Below are 14,473 nucleotides of genomic sequence, written 5' to 3'. Positions count from 1 at the left end.
TTTTTAATTTGCTAAACTTTGCGTGAAGTTCTTGGCACCTACCAACATCCTCACCTGATATTGATAGAGAAGTCATGCCAAGCGACCGCATGGAAAAAGAGTCACACTTAAGTAAAGAAGCCATTGTGACTCAGCCGCTTGACCTTAGATACCCTGTCTAACCATGCTCGCTGAGTTTGTGGTCAATTTGCCGCTTCCCATAATCGCAGTGATGCACATGACAAAGTCCTCATCGAGCGCATTCAATGGGATACTGTTGTGGACGGGGTAGTGTTGGCCCGTGGGAATCCACCGCCGTCTACTCTCATTTGAAACCAATGATAAATATTTTATTCGAAAAAAAAAAGTAAGTCCTGACCTACCATTGACCCTGATAAATTTTCTTTGACACTTACAGCTTCTTTGCAACTTCACAGTGTGTTGTTGACCTCATTTTGAAGTATCAAAATGAGATCAACAGTTGCAGTTTGGGATTTTGGAGACTTTAGATGATGACATGATTATCATCAGTTTATTAATAAAATGAAAGTAACAGAAAATATTTCAGTCCTTTCAAAAGGTAGATTTTATAATTACACTGTAACGGATATGACCTGTTACTGGTTGACAACTACCGGTAGTTCAAGTGTTCCCCGCCTCTCTCACCCAATGACAGCTGGAATGGGCACCAGCATGCCCGCGACCCTACTCATGATGAGCGGTTCCCAGAATGGATGGATGCATGTTTACAGATCAACTGGATATTTACTATTTGCATATTTAAATGGTAGCTTGCAAAAATAAAAATAAAAACATAAAACCATAAAACATACTTTTTGCCATTTTAGTTAAAATGGTGATTTTGACTCGATAGTGCCCAGGTGTCCTGGGAGCAACTGTGTTGGCCCAATTGAAGCGCACTGATGTTGGCCCATCTGGGCCAGTAAACAATTTTTACATAAATGGGTTGAAATCAACATATTCTTGCTTTTATTTTATTTACTAGTTTCTACTAATCCACGTGAATTGATCAGTCATCATTGATCTTATTACAATGCTGCAAATATTTTTTTACAAGTCGGGTCCTTCCATAAGGAATCGCTTCAAGAAGACACTGCCCAAAAACGGTAAATATTAAGTTGGATTTTCCTCAGAAAAAAAACCAACACACAACATAAATTATCAATTCATCCAGCCATTATTTGAACCGCTTATCCTCACGATGCAATGGCGATAGAATTTTTGTTTTTATGCAGTGTGATGTGACCTAAATAACCTTTAAGCCGGAAAATGTTTTTATTGCCAAATATTAAAACATCCATCCATCCATTTTCCGAACCGCTTTATACTCACAAAGGTCGTGGGGGTGCTGGAGCCTATCCCAGCCGTCTTCGGGTAGCAGGCGAGGTACACCCTGAACTGGTGGTCAGGTGAATGCCGCACACATATATATGAACAACCGTTCACACCTATTGTTAATTTAGACTGCATGTTTTTGAATGTGGGAGGAAACCAGAGTACCCGAAGGAAACCCACACAGGCATTGGGAAAATATGCGTACTCCACACGGGAAGGTCGCATCCTGCCCATGCCCATTACACTGTGTTGTCCACTGTGTCACTACCCGCAGCAATATCTTTTATATATATATTGCGCGTCGTCCCGCACGCGGTCTGTCCTTCCGTCTGTCCCTTTTCAAAACGTACCTACTTCACCGCGCCGCTGCGCGCCGCCACTGCGCGCCGCCACTGCGCGCCGCCACTGCGCGCCGCCACTGCGCTGCTCAGGCAGTGGCTCACTACGATCGCACGGGCATCTTAGCGAAAAAATGTTGTCTACCCACAAACATTGCAATGAAATTGTTAGTTATTTAGTAGAGCTAAACATCTCTTTATTTTCGCGATAAGCAATGAAGATGAACAAAAAGTTGAATCAAGCAACAACACTTTTGTGGGCCGAAGGCCCACCTTACCAGCCTTCCGCAGGAACTAGCTGATGAGCCGCCCGGAGGGCGGCGAACCACCACCTTACCAGCCTTCCGCAGGAACTAGCTAATGAGCCGCCCGGAGGGCGGCGAACCAGCTAGTAGAGTATATTGATAATAGACAAAATAGAGATTGATTGGATATGCAACAAAACACCGTGCCTGATAGAAAAACAACAACAAAAAAACAACGAGTCAGAAACAAAAGTTGTGCATTACAAGGTCTCAGTCATTTCTTGCAAACAAAAAAAACAACCTTCCAAGCGATAACATTTGGTGTTATCGTAACACTGCATTATGAATAAGGTCAGTCAGTGCAAGACCGCAGAGATGTGCCTGTGATGAGTGTTCCTGTGAGCATGCAGCAAATGACTGACACCTTGCAAGCCATGCTTTCTGTCTCTTTTTCCTTGTACAGGTATATAAACTTAGAGGCACAAGATGGAGCCACGGAGTGCTTCTTTTTCACAGATCATATTTATCAAGTATTACTGTCATGATGATTTTGTAAAGGAATTAGCAACTTATATGACAAAAAGTGTTTACTTTTTATTGCAAAGTGGAATTCATTTTTTATTCAGTAGAACAATTATATGTGGAGCAACCGAATCACTAAAATAATCCATAAAGTCAATACAAGTGGTTGAAGCTAATGCCATCTAATTGAAATTTATATTGGATAATAAAGGACAGTCACTTTATTTCACTGATCTTTTACTGGCACAACCCTACCTCTAGCTTCTAATCAAAGGCCACACACTTAAAAAATATATTTAAATTTAATGTAAATTGAGATCTAATGCAGAATAAAGTTTTCAAAAATGGAGTGGAAATGCTTTAGATTTTGTAGGGAGAACTGGAATTCACCATGCATTCTCCGGTGACAAGAGGACCATTTGATCTAAGATGGTAAACGTTGTAATCTTGGGTACCCTGGTTACAGAGGAGAGAAAGTGTCCTTACACCTCACTTCGGGCCAGGAGCTCACATTCCCCTCTGGTGTCTCGCTGCTTTAGAGGGAGCAAGGCTGATTATGTGCTCATTACCCACCTCGCGGCAGGCTGTCTCCCCAAGCTTGCAAGGCTCCCTATGGCCCCCAACTCCGCACTAATGAGAGTAAGGGGAACGGGTGGTCACCCACAGGGGTCCAAGGATTACTGCCCAGGGTGAAAAGGGAGTGAGAGCGAAACCCAAGGAGAGGATGAGGATACACCAGTAGGGGCTGCTTAAGCAGCTACTCATTTCCTCACATGGCAGGCATTCTCTTTTTTCTTGTTAGAGTCCACTAGAAAGGACCTAAATGGTAGGCTCTTGGAAATCCTAAACAACATATTGTACACAGTATTACTGTACAACTCTTAAATGAGACATGTTCAGCAGTCTAACATCATTATAGGCACGCCTATAAATTTAGGAGCTATACCATATCATGGTTTTATGCTGAGATACGGTGCTGTCAAGACATACTTACAATATTATCCATTACTCATCACAATCAGAAGTACTAGTTGGAATAATGTTATTGTGCTAATTTTGGTGGTGTAGAACAAAGGATAACACTGCATTGGAAATCAGAGCAATTGCTTGGAATGTCAGCGAAAGACCAGTCCCGTCACTCTGCAGATAAGCTCCATAGGGCCTCTATGCAAATCAAAGTCTCCTTTGGCCTGAGATCCTCAATTATTCAACAGACAGGTTTGTTCAGAATTCAGTGAGTATTGCATTTGATAGTAACGATAAGAGTGGGAAGAGTGGGATGAAGGGAATTGCGTCTCGATGAGGATAGCAGGCACTAGGCAAACAACTCAAACCCCTACTGGCCGCTTCTTTATGAATAATCCATCAAATGTGCTGCAGGGCCAGGTGATGCCGTATGGGGAACTTGTCATCCCATCATCGGTGGCTGAATTGGACTTGAGAGTAGAGGTGCTGTTGTATGAATTATACGTGCATCATTTTCTAAAACTCAGCAATTCCCAGACATTAACACTGATCTGATCATGGCTGTGTATGGCACTCATTGAGGCCATTCCGGCACTTGCAGTAATTGATATAAAAGGCCTCATCGCTCTTTGTCAATGCTTTCTGCTGTTACACTTGATTCGTGGAAGCGCTGACACTTCACTGGGGTAAAATTGACCAGTGTTTGACCCCTAAATGCTTATCAGATCACAGCATAAATATGGGGAGATCTTCCGTAGACATGGATGCAAGAATTGACTTCTTTGTTAGTTTTGTCTGACTGCCAATTACCAGTAAGAGACACGGTCTAGTCAACATGTCATAAGTCACTTAGTCATCAAATTCTTAAAGTAATTTAAGTGATATGCTCAAGAGGAACATTCCTTGCATGGAGGATGTCTTACCCGCATTTGTTTATGCTTTGGACTCAACTATGATTTCAGAAGTGAGAATCATTCTAAATGTTATAGCCTCATTTCAAGCCATTCAGGCTTCTGCTTCAGACATAATCATTATTTTTTTTAAATGGTTAATCGTCATTAAGCTCAATTGCCATACTGTGGCCGTAGATGCAACCCAGGCAGGTTTTCACCGGTTTCGGAGCGGCTAACTCTTGCTGTTGTTTCGTGCCACATGGGTAGCTAGCTCCCTCAGCTAACTGGCTAGCATTCGTCAACTTTCATCTTATTGGCACAGTCGGGTGACCCTATGCCATGCTGTGGTTAGCCTGCTCCACCTTTGACTCCTTCCCATCCGCCATGCTGGGTTCTCCTCCTCCACTTTTTCACATTCAACTCTATCAGGCTCAGTCCACCATGAGCTTTGCTCCACAGTCTCAACGTCCCATCTCTGTGTTCTGACCACAGCATGGACACTTTCACTACCACTCTTACTATTATTGTTTCATTTTTCTTTGGCGTGTAAAGAGTACTTGGGTCATTATAGTACTCATATTGGGGATAAAATGACGTCAGTCGTATGGGTCCGATAGCAACATTAGATCAATATTGAAAGCTGCCTCAAATACATAAATGTTGGTCTAGTTACTGACACGTAAAGAGTCCTGGCTTCTGCTGCTTGACGTAGGAGGTAATATGGCGCTGCTGCGAGTGATTTCAGAAGTTATGAGCCATTTGTCAATACTGCTTTAGTTTTCCCACAGTGGCTTATTTGTACCAGCAATCGAGGCTTCACCCAATTTCATAATGTGGCGACTGAAAAAAGCTATAGGTTGTCAACATACTATATAAATCAGCATGTATTGTATTGTAAAATACAACCGACCAAAGTCTCCTCGACTCTCAAACAATATTTATTTTCTTCTATTGAAACATGGGGTAAAAAACAAGCGCAAGCACCTCTTGCCGGATCCCATTCACTTGAATGAGATTAACAGCTGAAATTCCCTCGCCGGCTTGGAGTGCTCAGACGCCCGAAATTGATAATGACCGTGACATGCCTTTTGCTCTTAACTGTACTTTTACCTCCTTTGCTGGAGTATATAATTGTGTTTACTTAATCAACATTGGATTACATTAGAAATTGAAGAGTTCTAGCGTCCGGACATGATGTTGAAAAAAAAATAAATGAAAAGATGTGCTCTCCTGTGCGGTAATTTTGAGAACATTTATTGTACAAATCTCAAAAGCCAAAGTCAAAACTCAGGGCTGTATTGTGAAAACGCCAATGTCATGTTTTGTTAGCATGTGTGTCACATCATGGATGCTTTGCATTCACTTTCGAAGTAACATTTTGTAAATAAACCTTTTTGTACTTGATCTTATTCTTGTCTGCGTTCACGGGATCCACTCCTGTTACGGACTGCTCCAGAACCATAACACCAATAGGGCGGCCCTTTTGGCCTAAATATGAGGCGTAAACTGAATACTTATGAATATGCCACTGGTGCCATTTCCTTCTTTGTTCCCTTGCTTCCTTGATTCCTTGCTTCCTTTTTTCTTGCTTTCTTATTTCCATGTCTCCTAGTTTCATTGCTTTCTTCTTTCCTTGATTCCTCGTTTCCTTGATTGCTTCCGTGTATCCTTGTTTACTTTTTTTCCCACAAATTTTGTTCAATGTTTAAAAAAAAAAGCCAAATATTGCCCTTTATATTTGGCTCTCCAAATAAATTCCAAAATAAAGAAATTCATATTTGGAATATTTTTCCTCTACTTCCTACATTTTTTGAGCGATTCAAACGATTCCATTCCATTCCATTCCAATTTTCATTCAGCCTTTCACCTCTCAGCCTTCACATGCAATTTCTCCAGAAACGGCATCCTGTAGTTTAATCTTTATACTGACTGACCAGTTTATTTGCCTTTTTCATAGTTTGCCTTGTCTTCTTATTAATTATTATATTGTAAATTTCCCCAGTGTGGGACGAATAAAGGATATCTTATCTTATTAAAGGTTAAATATGACATGTTAAAATAAAACTAACTACATTCAGCACTTTTTCTTCAGGTTTTAGTTTTTAATAAAGTCAATAATTATTGATAGACCAATATGAAATACTTTTCCGCAATATCACCCAGTCCTACCGTGTGAATTAGCCAAACAAATTCAGAGGATTTATGTTTGTGTCCCACAGATGCTTTGCTGATTTTGCGTGCCCTCTTAAGTTAATGACCATTGCGGATTTTCACACCATGAGTTGGTGACTGCGGTAATATGATGCCACCCCGTTCTTTATTATTTTAACCCTGGAATATTGCTGCCATTGACCTTTTCAGAGGCAATGGCCAGACATAAAACACACGTTGTCTTTGACGAATGGCAGTATTTGGAGTGGTTGATTTTAAAGACATGGGACACGGTCAGTCTCGCTCTCCGGTCCGCTTCCTGTTGCCGTTGACAAACAAGGCTTGGATTGCTCAGCATGCCAGGCATTCTTTTCACCCTGTCTTTCCTGGAGTTTTGAAAGGCCTCTGAGCCTCCCACCCAGAATCGCCAAGCATAAAGACACACAAAGCTGCAGGGTTATTCAGTTTGTTCAAAGCTCTCTTCCCCATCGGCTGTTTGCCTAGTAATTCAATTCAGATGTGCAGGATCCAAAAACATGTTTGCTTGAATGAAATCCACCCCTCCACCCACATTGACTAAGGACTGTGCTTTTCTTAGCGCCAATCCAAATTGGACTGCCAAGCGAGGTATACTACCACCTTGGCCTTTCTAGTTAGCTTCAGAGGCTCTAAGGTTGAGACAGAGATATTTTCTCTGCGCTGGCTCTTTTTCAGTTTGCCTTTTTTCCTGTTAAAACTTCCTGTTACTGGTCCTATCGCTGCAGGACCAGTTCCTGCTATTTTTAAGTCACTGGCTAAGAGGTATGCATGTTTTCAGAAAGCACTTCTCTGTAAAGAGCAAGGTTTTTCTCTGCCATTGTCGATACCATCTGGTTCCAGGTTGCTTGTTATGTGTTCTACCACGTTGATGTTGTTTATATTTAAAACACAGCTCACGTTACACGTGGTTTCTTTAGTACACTTTGCTTGTGGGTCATGAATAGAGCTATATGAAGCTGTCATAGGGCGGAGTAATATTACCTACACAAAGAAAGAAAGTCATTGAAGCCATTGACGGATTACTTTTTATGTTTGAGCCATGATTAAGTCATTCACCGAGCTTCTTTTTGTACCGTACAATTTGAAGTATTTGAAGTATCAACATAATTGGGATTAATTAGATTAGATGAAAGGAAAAAAATGATTACATTTTATTGACAAGCTAAGCGGGATGACTTGAACTTCTCTGTCCTCATCCCGGAGAAAACAGGTCGTAAAAGCTTGGTCATTTTGTCAGGCTGAACCCAGGAAGGCAGTTTGGAGTTGAAATGTGGGCTTTCAAACTCTGATATGTTTCGAGCACAGTATTGGCGTATTCAAGCCAATGAATTATTAAGAGGCATCATTTCAAATTCTCACTGAACTGCTTCCCAAAATGTGTTGGCACCTTGGTCTAGAGGTCTCAAACAGCCTTCACAATATAGGGAAAATTCTAGTATATTGTACACAAGTAGAACAACAAAGCAGAACTCAAATATACATGACATGTGGGACCCGGGATTCCAATTGAGCGTGCCACAATAATTGTGGCTTGAAGATTCAAAGCTTCCTCTCAAAAATGTTTTGAGTAAGTATACCTTGCCCCTAAATGTTGTGGATTTGGGGAAACTCAAAAATCCTTGAGCAAAGTGATCTTAATATAGCCGTGTTTAACACCAGTAAATATTTTCCTCTCTCCATCTGGCATCACCAGAATCAAAGTATGCTTTAGAAACTGCAGAAACCAGTTTGTATAAGATTAAAAAGGAGGAAACGGCCGGGCCCTCCTTAAAAATGGCAGAAAAAAAATAGCACGGCAGAGATTTGGAACAATTCTAAGCAGCGTGAAGCAAGAGCGTGTACAAACGGTTCAATGCAAACCTTGTTCCATTCCAGACCACGATGGAGAGACGAGAGGTTGGGAAGGGGGTGGGGAAGAATATTGAAGAAAGGTTAGTCTGGATGAACAAGACTCTTTTCTCTCCCCCTCACCCCCCACCCCCTTCCCACCCCTTGACCCTCCCCTGTGACAAGTTGAGCCAACAAGTGCTCTATTCAGCAGACAGCCAGAGGGAAATGACTGCTAGGCTGAGCATTGCTTAATGAAAGTAGACGCTGGTTGTTATGAGCTTCATCATCATTGGAGTGGTAACGCTGGTCAGATCTTTTCAAAAATTCCCTTTTTTTTTCAACGTGATGCAATATTTGTTTTTAAAAAGAACCATGCAAGTGCAGACTTTATCTCGGGACTTACAGTTCTCCATGAGGAACTTGGAGTGCTTTTGTGAGACTGGGGTCATACATAGCACAGTGTGGCAATGTAATCCACCCATTCGTGTCTATTTCCCACATACTGTGTCCACCAACGTACTGCCGTCAGACTGAGTGGGAGATTATGTTTCCAGTTGTTGACCAGCATTACGTTTACCTTTGCCTGATTGTTTGTGGGTTACTTGTCTGACATTTGGACATGGTGGTACTGTTGTTTTTTTCTGGTTGAACTGCACAAACAGTTCTTTCCTCTGCTAAATGACTGTAATGGTCTTGGCATGTGTCTGCAAGGCTTTTTAAGTGTTCTTTGGTTCGGATCCAGATTGCATCAGAGGAACAGTCGGACACATGCTGAGCATGAAGTCCTTTTACAAATGAAGACCTATTCCTTTGACTAAATGCTAAAACTGTTTTGTGGATATGTATACCATGTTGAAATGCAGTGCCGTGAATTAGTATTTGCCCACTTCCTGATTTCTGTGTTCTTTGCATATTGATCACACAATGGTTTCAGTTCATCAAACCAATTTTAATATCACACAAAGACTACCCAAGGAATACAAAATGCAGTTTCAAAATCCCAATTTAATTCATCAATGCGAATGTGAAAAATCCACCTCTGAGTGGCTTAAAAAAGGTTTTGGAGCGGATAAGACAAAGATTTGAATCCGATTGAGGTGTGACCTTAAACGGGCAGTTCATGCTAGAAAACTCTCCAATATGGCAGAGTTGAAGCAATTCTGAGAAGAAGAGTGGGCCAAAATTCCTCCACAGAGATGTGAAAGACTCACCAATTATCGTAAATGCTTTATTTTAGTTCCTACTCTCATTATGCACAACCCATTATTAGGTTCAGAGGGCAATTACTTTTTCACATAGGGGCAGGTAGGTTTGGATTTTTTTTGTGTCTAAATAAATTACATTAGCATTTAGTATTTCCTTTGGGTGTCTCTGTGTGATATTAAAATTGGTTTGATGAACTGAAATCTTTGAACACAGAAATCAGGAAGGAGGCAAATACTTTTTCACGGCACTGTATTACCCAAGCTAATGATCACCTCCTAAAATTGGTCTTTTTTTCTTTGTTCTTGCTTCAACAGTCAAATAAAGTTCCTGTGGTGCAGCATGCCCACCATGTTCACCCGCTGACACCCCTCATCACATACAGCAATGAACACTTCTCCCCTGGCACGCCACCGTCACATCTCTCTCCGGAAATACTTGACCCAAAGACAGGTAACGCGCCATGGATGAAAATAATTCCGTTCATAGAACAAAGCATGAGTAAATATTTGCAGATACTACAACATAAGTAACAATAAACTGCAAATAGAATGGTTTGATTTTCAACTTGAATTTGTGTTGGTTACACTAAAATAGGGGTGCCCATGAAGGAGATCGTGCTATGGCATTAACAGAATCATGGCCAGCCCTTCCAGTTTTAAAGTTTAAAGTTTGGCGACCCAGCACGAAAATAAAACTCTCAATTTAAGTAACAATTTTGAAAAAGTAGTCCGAACAATGAAAGAAAACGCAGCAGGTTGTCTAAATTGGCACGGACCTTCCTACTCTCCTTATACCGACCTTATGAACTAGATGTTTTCACACTGCAAAACTGTTGCTTTTGAGAGTGTTAAGCTGACTAGAAAAAGAAGAAAAAAAGTGTGACTGGCCTGGTTTAGTCCCAGACACATTTTCTCTATTTAAAAATGGTTATTGTTGGAATCCGTTGTCAATACCATACCAATGAGAAGTGAATGATAGGTCACGACATTTTTTTCCCATTGAATTCCATTTGAGAATAATGTCTCACTTTAAGTACCTGAAGTATTCGCTGCATTTTAAAAGCCTGTTTTTGTTTTGTTTTTTTGGGCATCTGTAGGTATTCCCCGGACCCCTCACCCATCAGAACTTTCTCCATACTACCCCTTGTCTCCTGGTGCAGTTGGTTCTATTGCCCACCCGTTAGGCTGGCTCATGCCACAGTAAGTTTCTTACTACTAAACAAACGGGGAATGTTTAGTGCAGTGTTTTATCTTGCGTTACAATGGAAAAACAATCACACTTTAGATTCCAAATCAACAGACTATTTTCACAACCATTCGGCGCACCGTATTAAAAAGTGTAGTGTCAGTTACTGCTATTTCTGCATTTAACACATACACAGGATACATTGCATTCGCGGCAGCAGGAGCAAAACTGCATCTGGTTGTACTTTATCGAAGTATTTAACAATGGACTAACATTATTTTTTGATCAATCCTCATTATGGAATCCATCAAAGTTCGAACCTGCATCCGAAACCAACAGCTGGGCAAGTTCACAATCAAACACGCCAGTTTCCCTCGCGCCATTGTCAGAGTCAGTCTCGTGACTGTACGGCTCCTCAGAAAGGATGCCGGCTTTTGCGTGAGCTCAAACAACAATGCAAGCAGACAGGTAAAGCCAAGCATCCACAATCCATTCACAAATTGTGGCGCAACTGGCCCGATGCTGCGTCTTAGTAAGGCTGCTCTGAACTTCACTTTGGCCGTTTTTGTCCATTACCATGGCAACCAAACACAACCGTCAAAGCCAACTTCACGCGCCCCGCTGTGCGTATTGTTTTTGTATTTCAAAATGCAAAGTACGCTTGTCCCTCATCACTTGCTGTAGCCCAAGCGGATAAGCTAGGAATGTGGGGATTTGGTTGAGAGAGCAGTCGGTAAATGAAGCCAAGTGAGGCAGAATAAAGGAGTAAAAGCGTCTTTATAACACAGAACATTACACTTTTTATGTCAGTTGATTGGAAGTTGTAACTCGCCGGATGTTGCTGCGCACCCGTCATCCTTGCCCGGATGGATAGATGTCGCTGTTTCATCAAACTAAAGCACCAAGCCCAATGGATTGGTCGATCTTGAATTCTCTCGCGAATCCTCGATTCCCATGGTCCTCTGCATAATTGGTAGCTTTCAGTTTAAATTGTGCTTTGTAAGCATGTCTCTTTGTCTGGGCCATTTTCGGGATGTTGGTTTGCACAATGCACACACTGGCACCTAATGGGGGACAGATTTTGGAAATCGGTGCATACACAAGGCACCCCGCATCATTAGGCGCTCCGTCCATTTTAGAGGAAATTTAAGACTTTTATGTGCATATTATGGTCTTGAAAATATGGTAATACTAATTGTAAGTTATCAGTTACTCCCAGGAAAATAAGAACATTTCTGAATGATTCCAGGAGTCGTGGAATCATTTGCCACGGTGCTTTTCCACAAGCGGAGGATTTGAGTTGATGAGTAGAGGATTAATTCTGTTGGGCTTGCTGTCAGCTGTCTGTGATCCACCTCACATTTCCACCACATTCTTTTATCTCCCAGGCAGGGCCAGCACATGTACTCCATCCCTCCCGGGGGATTCCGTCACCCCTATCCAGCCCTGGCAATGAATGCATCCATGTCCAGGTGAGTGGATCGAATTCAGCAACACTCCCACCGTCCCAAAGAGATCAATATTTTACAGTGGAGCCTTGGTTTTAGAATGAGCCCAGTTGATGGAAAATCTGTGTACCAACTAGGTTTTTGAAAAACAATTACAATGGGTCACACGCTATTACGCTCCGTGGGTTCTGGGCAGCGAAGTAAGAAGCCCTCCATGTGCAGTCCCTCCATGGTAGGAGGAGCCACTTGCCAGCAATGGCTAGCTTGCGGGCTCACGGTGGGACCCGTCCCCGCCAGCGAATATTCAATAACACAAAGAGAGATGTAGGCTTGTGGATGTCCTCAATCATCCAGGTTATTTCATTCCCAGGGCATTGAATCAATGGTAACTGGACTGCTCGCGCTGGTGATAGTGTTCTTGTGACTTTGCGGGTATTCATCAATTTCTATACTGTTTATTCTGTTCACGGTTGAGGGAAACTGGAGACTATCCCAGCTAACTTTGGCCAAAAGGCAAACTGGACCCTGTAATGGTCACCAGTTAGTTGCAGGGCATAATATATAAAGACAGAGAGACATTCACACTGTCAATGAGCGGGAACGGAACCCACACTGCCTGCACCAAAGTCAGGTGAATGTACCAGTTCACCATCAAGGACCTTTTGTGGGCGAATGTTTTCTTGTCACCTTTCTTTTCTTGCATTTTAACTTGCCATCTTCCACTGTGTGACTTCACAACCTTGTTAGGGTTTTATTTTTGGAGTATTTATATTTATTAGGTTCCACTGTATCTGCCACTTGCGTTAAATCCATGGCATCTTTGTGTGCAAAGTATTTGCAGAAAATTTAGAATAAATGGCTAGTGCGCCATTTCAATGCTGACGAGTTGATACATTGGAAGCTATTAGATAATAAGACTGTACAAAAGATAAAACCTAATCTATGACAAAACGTCAAATCCCAGACTGCCATTTTTGTTGGGACTGAAAGAGAGGTAAAGTCTTTCAAAGACTGGTTTAGATACTTAAAGAGTTTATGAATGGAAAGTTTACCTTTAAATAGTTGCCATATTGCTCCACTGACAAGACCAAAGTTATCTGTTCTTCTCTCTCTCTGTATCATACAGGTATACGATGTATGCCACTGACGCGATTGTTACTTGTTTGGAACTATTTTGTGTGGAAGGTTACAGCGTTCCGTGTCCATACAAATAGAGCGGGTGGAGCTTCTCTGTGTTCGTCTGACAGTGACAGTGCGCTACAGTGGTAGCGACCTAGCGAAAGTAAAATGTCTCCAGTGTTGTCATCGAACCAAGTGTAGTCATTTGAAATGAGGTCTACACAAAACCGTAGAGAGACTTCCGCGCAAGAAGGACCAACACTATCAACATAGCCTGATTGTGTTAGGGGGAGTTAACCCCCCCACCCCCTTTCAGAATGGTTTGCCCCTGCCGCACGGGGGAAGTGCGTGTGCTTGTTTGTACGGCCGGCAGTTTCAAATACAGCGGCACATAATGAACACTGGTGTCCGGTGTCTCGTTATTCTTCAACAAACATACAGAAACAGACTGCTGTGTTGAAAGCAAACTTGAGAAAAACGAAGTATGCAACCCTGGTTTAAATCCACTATAGGCTGAGTACTAGTGTACCTTAGATGTGCACTTTATAATGTTATATTGCTCTGTTTTGATTTCATAAAAAAAGCGGTTAAAGCAGCTGTTGTGTGACAAAATATTTTTTTCACCGTTATTGATGGACAGTAATATTGTGTGAGAGATTATGTGTGAATAACTGCACCAAGTGAAAAATGTTCATGTAATATTGAAAATCGAAATTGTTATTTCAGTAAATATTTTCATTTGGCACATAGAAAACAGATTCATGATTCCATGTTGATGAGAGCATTAAAATGGGGAAAAAAGGACAAAAAATGTAAACGGAAATTCAGAAACGATAAAAATGTGTGAGTAATCACGATTAATTTTTTAGTTCATTTGAGTTAATTATGACAGTTGCATTTTTAATTAGATTAAATATTTTAATCGTTTGACAGCTCTAACATATATATATATACATAGATACATAGATACATAGATACATACATACACACACACACACACACACACACACACACACACACACACACACACACAGAGTATATATGTGTGGCTAGATAGCTAGCTAGATAAATAATGTTGAGTTATTTTCTTGTGGATCCAGGTCACATTATTTGAAGCATTATACAGCAGATCTTGGCACGGTTCAGTTAAGACTGCATTAGCTATACAAATCTTATTTCATGAAATAGTGAATTAC

General features: G+C 41.4%; 1 protein-coding gene across 4 annotated transcripts in view; it reads left to right on the top strand.

Annotated features, from left to right (window-relative positions):
- tcf7l1b (transcription factor 7 like 1b) overlaps positions 1–14,473 on the top strand; it is a 42,642-nt gene that overhangs the window by 25,452 nt on the left and 2,717 nt on the right. For all 4 annotated transcript variants that reach the window (XM_052068749.1, XM_052068750.1, XM_052068747.1 and 1 more), the window contains 3 exons: positions 9,840–9,975; positions 10,622–10,724; positions 12,099–12,182. In XM_052068749.1, coding sequence (XP_051924709.1) covers positions 9,840–9,975; positions 10,622–10,724; positions 12,099–12,182 — 323 coding nt within the window. The remainder of the gene's footprint in view (positions 1–9,839; positions 9,976–10,621; positions 10,725–12,098; positions 12,183–14,473) is intronic.

The sequence above is a fragment of the Hippocampus zosterae genome, chromosome 6 (assembly GCF_025434085.1).
Source record: "Hippocampus zosterae strain Florida chromosome 6, ASM2543408v3, whole genome shotgun sequence".
In the NCBI taxonomy this organism is placed as follows: Eukaryota; Metazoa; Chordata; class Actinopteri; order Syngnathiformes; family Syngnathidae; genus Hippocampus; species Hippocampus zosterae.
This window is presented reverse-complemented; position numbering and strand designations above follow the sequence as displayed.